Here is a 10,492-nt window from a genome sequence, read left to right as displayed (position 1 = left end):
TAAGAAAACATATCACTCTGCATATATGCTTAATTAGGTCTTGTGGTCTTTCTGCAGATCTTGTCTGAAGCATGGAACCAGATTTGCTTCGCACATGGAAACCAAATCAAACAAAGGCCCTGAGCAGGTAAGGCAAAAGATGATGATTTTTATACTCAAGACTAGCACTAGTATAAGCACACAGGGTTTGACAGCCAGGATTAGCCCGTCCAATCAGCAGCGGCCACGTGGCGCGCCCCGGCCACCAAATTCAAAGAGAAGCTTCTCCGTGATTGAAAGCAATCAAGTAGGAACACGCGTATAATGGCGACAAATGGCCTGGAAAAAAGATACCAGTAGTTAATGTAGGAAAGCTGAGTAAGCAAGCAGAAACAGCAACCCACACTAAAAATCAAGGACCATGACAGCAACCCCTATCCCCCTACTACATATTGTGTGGCCAATATAGTAGTGCTAATTAATCGCGCACGTCACGCCTACCTCAGGAACAGCTTAGCTAAACAGTGGGCTTTAATATTGGTGCTAACCGAATATTCGTGCAAACAGAACTGGCCATAGTTCAGTTTCCTCTTGTTTTTTTGCACATATGTTTGTTTTATAGGGTAATTTATTTACTGTGGTTGGGAGTTAGATGGCAGTTTCATTGATGCTCTGTTTGTTTTGCATGAATGAAATATTTATAATCCATAAACGGCTATTAGTTGGACCCAGCTCAATAATTAGTTTCACTCATGCCAATTATTTTATCGTAAACCCGCTCATTTAATTAAGATATCGGCAATCGATGCTTGCTAGAACCAGCCACAACTTGCAAGGAAACTCCTCTTGGTCTGGTATGCCCTGAGAAACTAATTAACAGCCAATCCAAGCGTGTATCTTCACTAACAAGGCACCATAAGGTTTCTCACGCCGATTAATTAGTTACATATTGCTCAATCATTTACTTGTTTATTGTGCTCTGGGGTGCTTTATGCCCTACAACTGCACCACCTTCCTCATCTTGATATCAGGATGCAAATATGAGGTTTGATTGCTGCTGCAATAATCATGAAATAGTTCTTTTTCTTGCCATCTTTACATTTTGATGGAACTGCATCATGCTTAAAATATGCTATCGTGATGACTAGCTAAAAAGGTGAAAAAAGGGTAATTAGTGGGTGGTTACCAGAAAGTAAAAAAGAAGATGGTAGAAGAAGAGGCTAGCAGTACTAGTAGTAGTAGGATAAAAAGGGAAGGCAGCAGGTAGGGGGTGGCATTTCTAATTTAAAGTCCAAGACAAGTGTTGGATTGGGATTTAGGTCCACCCACTGGTTGTTAGGAGATGGAGGAGGGCATCCATCCATCCATCTGACCACAATACCCACTCCCAACCTCAATGTGTGCGCAGCAAGACCCCCTCCCCCCTGCCTTTGATTTGAAGAGAGGTTACTGGGTTAACCACCATTAGCGACCGCACTTAATTGGCGCTGCTGCTCTCCTGGTTCGCTGGATTGTGTCTAAATCACGGATCACGTGTGCGCTAAGGTCATTGAATACATATATATATATATATATATATATATATATATATATATATATATATATATATATATATGGCGTGGCCATGGCGCGGTAACCACGATGAAAAAGAGCGAGCGGCAACGTAACTTCGCCGTAAGGAAGACAGTAAAGATAATTGGTCTTCATGACAACATTAGTGCTGTTTTTACTGGAGAGGCAAGTAAAGTAGAGTGGTTTTAAAAAATATCTTTGTATGAGCTAAATTTTTACATTGCTTTAGAACGTATACTCCCTCCGTAAACAAATATCAGACGCTTTAGACCATTACATAGGAAGTATGTGAGAAAACAGAATGATATTTTGGGCAGCATGCTGGAACATTCTGCCCCCAGAACTTTAGTTAGTTCCATATATGATGGGTGGTGACATTCCTTCTATTCTGCTCATGCAAAATTTAGCCCAAATTCGTCCATGTTCTCTGCGCCGCGCCGAGAAGGGATCCGCCGCCTCAATTGGGATGCCACTTCTCGAATCCATTCAAGGGCCTTGAATTGAGTTCAAGACAGCACTCCAAACAAGCAAGAGAGAGTTATAGAGGGAGAGGATGAACTTGGCTGGTGGACCACATTCACCACCCAAGGCCAGGCCAGGCCAAGAACCCCACCACTAATTGTTTTCTCCCTCCCATTGGGGTGTTGATGTCACACGTGATGAATCCCCCTCAATCCCAAATGATTTGGTGATCCTGCTTGCATATCTCCATTAGCTGGCACCAAAACCAAAAGCCAAGCTGCACTACCGCCGGTGGTTCTGCTTCAGCTGCAGGATGAAAACCCTGAACTTTTTTTTGCTCTGTCTCAAAGAAAAACAGCTCTGGAATTTTATTTGCTTGTTTGTGTTTTTTTATGTGTGTGGAAATTGTGGTATAGCATAGACTTTATCGTGAAGGGAGAAACAAGGGGACGACGACAAGTAGCCGGAACTTGCGGTGGTTACACCAGCAAATGGCTCCAAGCGGCAGCAGTTGGGGGAGGAGAAGGTTAGTTAAAGGGCAAGGGAAGGGAAGAGTAGACATACATACTCCAACATACTAATAATCTTCTTGCCCAGTCCACACCAACTAATAATAATAGTAAATCAGGAAACCAAATTATTCCATATTTGGTGCTGCTGTGCTGTTAGTGGGTGGTCTCTCTGAGCTCACCTTTCTTTTTTTCTTTTTTTATTTATTTTAATTAGGCAGCAAGCCACACAGCTGCTGCACAGTAGATAGGGAGAGGGAGAGAGAGGGGCCTGAACTCTGAGGGAAGAAACAGAGCAAGAGAGAGAGAGAGAGAGAGAAAGGGAGGAGCTTTTTCTCCCTTTGAGCTCTGGTTTTTTGGGTATTTTAATCCTGGGATCTGATTTTGTCCCCATATTGGGAGGATCGATTATCTTTCTCCCCACCCCCTCCTCTCACCCCTCTCCTCTCCCTCTCTCCCTCTATCTTACTCTCTCCATAGACTGGTGGAGGAGGAGGAGATCAGCTTTGGATGCAATCTTCTTCTTCTTCTTGTGCCTGCCCCCCACGAGGAGCACACCCTCGCCCCCAGGTCTCCCCTCCCTCCCTTCCATTTTCTTATGACCTTCCCTCCCTTGCTCTGCGCCTCCGTCTCCCTGCGGCTGCACCTTCTCTGCTTCTTCTTGCATGTATGGCTGCTTGCTTACCTTCGTCTTTGCCCTTGTCTGCTTCCAGTCCGATGATAGGGTTTCGCTGAATTGTGCTCTTCTTGTCCATGCTTCCGATTTCCTGGATTTGTAGAAGTAGGGCTCTGCTACGCCTTCTGAATTTTGAGCTCGTTTTTTCGGTGTTCGGGGATTTTGCACGGGTGCCAGTCGATTCTGAGGCGGTTGGATTTTCTCGAGGAATTGAAAGTTCAGGAGAAAAATATGGCCCCCTTTTATCCTTTTTATTACCTTTATTATTATAGCTCCTGCCTTTCTTGGTGCGTATTATGTTCTTTCAGTCTTTTTCCCTCTGAATTATGTGATATCTTCTCTCTCTCTTTTCCCTTCTCAAATTGCCAAGCTCTCTGTTTTCCTCTCTACAGCAGCATGTTCGTTTCTTGGCCTGTAATTTGAGCTTATTATCTGTGGAGGGGATTTTGTGATTGCTGGCCAAATTGTAAAAGTCCTTTTGTCTTTCTCCTTGATTTCCTCCTTTCATCAAGTCCAGCTCTTCAAAGGCTCTGTTTCCTGTTACAATTGCCTTTTTCAAGCTGTTATTGTGTTGAGTCACCACACTATAGAAGATTCTTGGTGCTAATCAAATCCTACCTCTTTTGTTTTATCAAAACTAAGGGGTGGTTATTTTAGCTTTATCAAGTAGTACTAGCTTGTAAACTGCGAACTTGCTGCCTTGGAGTTTCCTCCTGGCTCTGCTGCCTCTTTCGCATCGTAAAATCAAGTATTCAAACAGAATTTCGGCGACCAACTATGCTGAGCAGGTTCATCTCTTCTTGCAGATTGATCAGGAAGCCACAGTCACATCGGTAACGCGGTAGCGGAGCATCTTCGAGGGGTTTCATGTTGGTTTAACAAGGTACTCCTGGCAAACGATCGGTAACTAATCACTCGATAATCGTTCGCTGAAACTCTAGTTATCTATGCAATTTTCCTTTTTCTCGTATGGCCGCGGTTTTTCCGCAGTAAGACCGTGGCGTTGTCCATATGATTCTTGAATGAATGAAAAAAAGGAATACACTGGTGCAATGATTTGATTCTGGTTACTTGTGTTATCCGGCTACTTGGGTTGGTATAACAGTAGGAATTCACAAGCATATATTCCTGTTATCCTGATAACAAAGGAGGAGCACAGAGCCCAAAACTTTCTTGATCCAATCTGAAAGTTTGAAGGACCACTTGTACCTTTAGCCTGCAAATTCGCACGTCACGGTGTCAGTTCCTGCCAGAACCTTGCAAAAATCCCACTTCTCGAGCAAATTTTTTGCAGAGGACTGCATTTCAAACAGACTTGGTTAAATCCTGCCAAAACCGGGCCTGAACCTCAGTTTTGATTTCCAACTTGTGAAGACTGACCTCTGTTTTGCTACTGCTTCCACTGCAGAGCAAGCTGTTTTTTGGTTGTCAAACTTTTCACGTTCAGAGTGTTGTGGAGATCTTTTATTCAACTGCTTTACAAACACTTGCAGTACCTTTTTTTTTACATCAGTAAAAAGAATACTTGCTCAGATTTTAAAACTTGGTTGCATATTCTTATCAGCCCATTTCATTTATGTCGATTGCAGGAGGTTGGATTGATCTTCTACTGAAACTTGCTACTGGTTGTTAATAATATCTATGCTTCACGGTGATCTTGGTCAGTAAAAGAGAGATGGCTACTTACTACTCGAGCCCTGGCAGCGAAAGAGAGTCGCAAGACATGTACTCAAGAGACCCGGGTGGTGCATCCTATCCGATGTCGTCTGCTCTGGGCAACTTGCTCTATCTCAACAATCCATCTTCTGGGCCATACACTGAGTTCAGCGGCATTCTGCAGACTCAGCAGAATTTCATGGAGATGCCTGGCCATGGCCATCATTCTGCAATGTCCCAGGACTCATCGGCAAGGGAGTCGCAGGACATGCTTGCTTCCCACCATGGGCAACGCTCGTTTGGTCATGTGAAAGATATGAAGAATGAGATGTTGATGCATATGATGGATGGGGCACAGAGTGGTGGTGCTGAACTCATCCACGATGATCCCCACAATGGTGCACAGTTCGAGTTTGGTGTCCTGAACAACCATGACTCGTCGGATGTTCCGGTAGGGCAAGGCCAAGGCCAAGGCCAAGGGCTGTCTCTGAGCCTCAACACACAAATCCTCGCGCCGTCCTTGCCATACTGGTCTATCAAACCAGACATGTTGACGCCAAACTCTTACCAGGAAAGCCTTAGAATAGACGACATCCGGATGAAGAACATGCAGTCTGAGGCCTCTCGTGCGATCCGGCACTCGAGGTATCTCAAGGCAGCTCAAGAAGTGCTAGATGAAGTTGTGAATGTTTGGAAGAACATCAAACAGAAAGCTCAGAAAGAGCAAGCTGAACCTGGTAAAGCAGATGGCAAAGAGACCGATGGAGGGCCAAAAAGCGAGGGCGCATCGCAAGAATCCGGCGCAAATGCAGCACCTGAGCTGTCCACTGCTGAGAAGCAAGAGCTTCAGAACAAGATGGCCAAACTGATGGCAATGTTGGATGAGGTGGGTTGGTGACTATGTTCAATTGCTGCTTGTACCTTTCTTTCTTCTGAAATACAAACAACTCAATGCAGATTTCTGTTTACTGACACTGACTGTCAGTATGTCTAACCGATTAGTTTGACTTTTAACACGTTGATGTTAGCGAATTGGCTGGTAGATTCTGGATCAGACTGACATAGTAGCTTCTATCCATTAAGAATGAATGTTGCTTTGTATTTTGCACAGTGTTTTTTGTTACCGTAGTAAATTATTCTAACATTAAGATAAAAATTTATATTTCAGGTGGACCGGAAATACAAGCACTATTACCACCAAATGCAAAATGTGGTTGCATCTTTTGACATGGTGGCTGGGCCCGGATCTGCCAAGCCTTACACGGCAGTTGCTCTGCAGACAATCTCACGACATTTCCGGTGCTTGAAGGACGCTATCAATGATCAGATCAATGTTATCAGGAAGAAGCTCGGCGAGGAAGAAAATTCGTCTAGCAAGGAAGGCAAATTGACCCGTCTTCGGTACATTGATCAGCAGCTAAGGCAACAGCGTGCTTTCCAACAGTACGGTATGATTCCTCAGAATGCCTGGAGACCGCAGAGGGGACTGCCTGAAAACTCGGTTACAGTTCTTCGTGCTTGGCTCTTCGAACACTTCCTTCACCCGTAAGTATCTTTCTTCATGAAGTTTAATCCATTTGTTGTTGTTTCTTTTTCTGTCAAGACCATTTGTTCTCGTGTCTTATCATTCTTCATAAATCTTTTGCAGGTATCCAAAAGATTCTGAAAAGTTAATGCTTGCAAGGCAGACTGGCTTGACAAGGAGTCAGGTAATATATACCATTGTCTTTTCCTGTGCTGAATCATTGATCTACACTTGATTTTATTTCTGAAAAAATCTTGCAATTCGAATAAACGTAGAAATATCAGAGTACTTTACTTGTCTTCAAAGTTTGTACCACTGCACGGTGTACTTGCTTGTATTTTATTTCTCATTATTTATTTGTGTCCAACCACAGCATAAAACCTACAACTTGCATTTTCTCCTTATAACAGCTATCTGTGTTTCTTCAAGGATATTTATTTTATTCTTTCATGCTTTTCCAGATTTCGAATTGGTTCATAAACGCTCGTGTCCGCCTTTGGAAACCAATGATTGAAGACATGTACAAAGAAGAGACCGGTGATCTGGAGCAAGACTCCAACTCTTCCTCTGACAATGTGTCGAGAAGCAAGAACAAAGTGGCATCTTCAGAAGAGAATGAAGATCTGAAGAACGCCAGGGCTCGGGTTTGCGAGACCAGCCAGCTAAGCGAGTCGAGAGCCAGCATGGGAACTATGAATGTTGGCGGGGCACCTGTTAGCTTCCAGAACGAGGCCAACCCTGATGACAGTTTCATGAACCTGATGATGAAGGATCAGCGATCCGGTGAGGCGGATGGAGGCCTCCTCCTCCACAACGCCGTCGCGCAGCACTCGGACGAGAACGCGCGGTTCATGGCTTACCACTTGGCAGAACTTGGGAGGTACGGAAACGGCAACGTATCGCTAACGCTGGGCCTACAGCATTCTGGCAGCGGTCTCTCGGTTCCGAATGCCCAAGCAAACTTTCCCGGTGTCAGTGACGATGACATCTACAATGCCGGTGCTCCTCTCGGTGTTAGCATTGCATCTTCGGACTACGAATCTTTGAACCAGATGGATCAGCGGCAACGCTTCGAGCAATCGCCTCTTTTGCATGATTTTGTGGCCTGAATCATGATGGTACATCAGATCAGGACCATTGACACAAAGATTGGGTGGGGGGTGACAGCATTTGTAAAAGAAACTCCTAGTGGCAGAATAATAACATGCCTGCAAGAGCATGGGGTTGTAGCTTTGTAGTTGCCATTTGATACAGGAGAGGGGGTATAGCAGGAAATGTAATATAAAGCGTAGGTGGTGGGGGTGATAGGGGGTAAAGATGGAAAATCTTTTGTAAAGATAAAATGCAATTTACTATACGTGTAAAAGCTTGTGCTCAGTATTGTAAAGTAATGGCCACTTCAGGGTGATAGTATACATTGCTAAATGATGGCTATTCTTCTTCTTTTCTACCCTCCATATCTTGTGCCCAGTATTGTAAAGTATTTGCCAGCTAAGGGTGATCGAAATACTTCGCTTTTCCATTCAAGATGCAACGAGAGGGCAAGCCCATGCTCTTCATGAAGCGAACAATCTGTTACAAACAAAATGAGATGGAAGAACAAATTATTTCTTCATGAAGCTATTTACTGCACAGGAAAATCTCCTCTACAACCTTCAAATTTGAATTAAAACATACTGAATCTAAACAATAGGGAAATTAATGTGATAACTCAATCAAATCAACTATTGTGTTAAATCACGCTGGTGGATAATCTTTGCTTTGTGTTGGTGTTACAAGAGAAGTTTTTTCTGTAGCAAAGACGGAAGAGGTCAGGGGCCAGCTCTGCAGGTGGATCCCCGCCCAGCCAGCGGGCGCGTGCCGCCGCCGACGGTGATGTTGGTGGCAGCCGCGAAGAGGGTGTGGTCGTCTTTGTCGTAGCCTCGTAGGGGATGGGAGAGCCACTCGAGGGCTTGTCCTGTGTGCGCCATTCCAGCCACTTCCATCGTAACCGTGGGGGCCGTCCGAAGCGTTTGAGGTCGATGATGCCAAGTCCACCAAGGCATTTGGGCCAGCAGACGGTGGACCAGTTCACTAAAGCAATTCTACGGTCTGCGTCCGGCCTTGATCTCCAAAGGAATTTCTCTATAGGTTTTGTCGATTTGTTTGATGTCCCATGCACCGAGCTTGAAGATGGTAATCAGGTAGGTTGGGATTGCTGATAAAAGTAAAACAAAATGGATCAGCCGCAGACAAGCATCAGCGGACTTGAGCTTGCCATGCATTTTTCGAGCATGGAGGCCAGCTTGTCCAGGATTGGCTGGATATCTGCTCAGGTGATGTTCTTGTAGTGTAGAGGTAGCCCAAGGTAGGTACATGGGAAATGAAGCAATGGCACTGGGAATTGTTGCACGAGAGTGGGTATAGGTCAATGTCATCAAGGAAAGAGGGAGTATGCCGCTCTTCTCCAAATTGTAGACGAGACCAGAGGCAGCACCAAAACAGGCTACCACCATGTTGGTTATCATGCATGATGTCCGCAGGCTTCGGAGACATGAAGAGTGTAGCATCATCGGCATAAAGGATCACTCTTAGCTGTGATGGTGGCAAGCTGGCCGGGTCGAGAAGTTGAGTTGTTGCTGCCTTTGCAAAGATTCAGTGGAGAAATGCAATTGCCAGAATGAAAATCATGGGAGAAAGTGGGTCTCCTTTACGCGGGCCTCTATGGTGGGTGAAGGGCTAGGCCAAGAGCTCACCATTCACCATCACACAAGAAGAGGCAGTGCTCCAAAGCAGGGATGTCATGTCACGCCACTGGTTGCGAAAACCCATGTGGGAGACACTACCGGACTTGCCACCTATGCCGACGGCCCATAGGCCATTTCCCGTCGGCATAGATCATGCCAGCGTACTCTTGTCAGACTGTCGGCATAGTTTAGCCGTCGGCATAGGGGCCTATGCCGATGGCTCCTGTCCGGCCGTCGGCATAGTTCCGTCGGCAGTGTTTTTTGCCTGACGGCAACGGACGGTGCCGTCAAAAGCGCTGACGAATCACGTGACGCTGCGTGGCAGAGGTATGCCGACGGCCAAGCCGTCGGCATAGGCCAAAATCTATGTCGACGGCTTTTGCCGTCGGCATACCTCTGCCACGTGGCGTCCTATGGTGCCTCCTGGCGGCAGGGATATGCCTACGGCAAAGCCGTCGGCATAGATTTTCCATCTATGCCGACGGCTTTGCCGTAGGCATATCCCTGCCACGTGGCAGGCTCTGGGAAGCCCTGGGCACATCTATGCCGACGGCTTTGCCATCGACATAGATCTGTTTTTTTTATTTTCCCTGTTTTCTCCTTTTCAATTCATTTTGACAGCATTTTAAAGCAAAAAATATGGGATTATGCAGAAATATGACAGTTCATCATCTAAACATACTCAAGTTCATCATCATCATTTAAACATACTCAAGTTCATCATCTAAAGATTATCACCGGCGAAAGTTCATGAACATAAGTAGTGCAAGACATGGAACATCATTTCAAAGCAGAAACTAACAAGTAGGGACATGAAAGGTATGGCCCGACGACCACATGCACGGGTATCATCATCGACATCAAGCAAGACCGCCGCCGCCAAAACCACCACCGCCAAGGCCACCTCCGCCAAAACCACCACCGCCAAGACCACCTCCGCCAAAACCACCTCTGCCAAAACCGCCATCGCCAAGACCACCACCACTCTGCTAGATCGGAGTGACCGGGTTCGACGAAGCAGGAGTCGAGCCACCGGTCCCCTACATGTTTGAGAGAAGATTATAACGGTAAATATGATATGATAGTGTTGAATGAACGAGAACTAGTTTGTCAGTAGTTAGGAAAATGTACTAACCGGACTATCATTGCCTAGTGCCACCCATTCATCGAACGTGGGCACATGTAGGGGTTGTCCCGCAGGTGGTGGTGGGGGTCCCATTTGTGGTGGATCCGTGCGGTTACTCCAAGACGCCAACATAGCCTGGATGTTAGGTAAACAAGAAAACTAGAAGGTCAAAAGGAATGAAAGTGCAAAATTTTAGCTTGGTTTTAAGAGGGCAAAACTAACCGTCATCATCTTACGATTGTAATCATCGTTTGCCTTCAC

The 10,492-nt window shown here is 45.5% G+C and overlaps 1 protein-coding gene across 2 annotated transcripts; it reads left to right on the top strand.

The window, feature by feature from the left end:
- The first annotated feature begins 2,859 nt into the window (after positions 1-2,859).
- LOC123101958 (BEL1-like homeodomain protein 7) lies at positions 2,860-7,822 on the top strand. Of its 2 annotated transcripts, none has more exons than XM_044523205.1 (6): positions 2,860-3,092; positions 4,005-4,081; positions 4,788-5,740; positions 6,023-6,399; positions 6,503-6,563; positions 6,841-7,822. In XM_044523205.1, the coding sequence occupies exons 3-6, from the start codon at positions 4,874-4,876 to the stop codon at positions 7,486-7,488; spliced, it is 1,953 nt and encodes a 650-aa protein (XP_044379140.1). In that variant the 5' UTR covers positions 2,860-3,092; positions 4,005-4,081; positions 4,788-4,873; the 3' UTR covers positions 7,489-7,822. The 2 variants fall into 2 exon arrangements, with proteins under 2 accessions (XP_044379140.1, XP_044379142.1); XM_044523207.1 differs by having other exon boundaries at positions 3,027-3,189.
- Positions 7,823-10,492: the final 2,670 nt, after the last annotated feature.

Source organism: Triticum aestivum, chromosome 5A (genome assembly GCF_018294505.1).
Source record: "Triticum aestivum cultivar Chinese Spring chromosome 5A, IWGSC CS RefSeq v2.1, whole genome shotgun sequence".
NCBI lineage: Eukaryota > Viridiplantae > Streptophyta > Magnoliopsida > Poales > Poaceae > Triticum > Triticum aestivum.
This window is presented reverse-complemented; position numbering and strand designations above follow the sequence as displayed.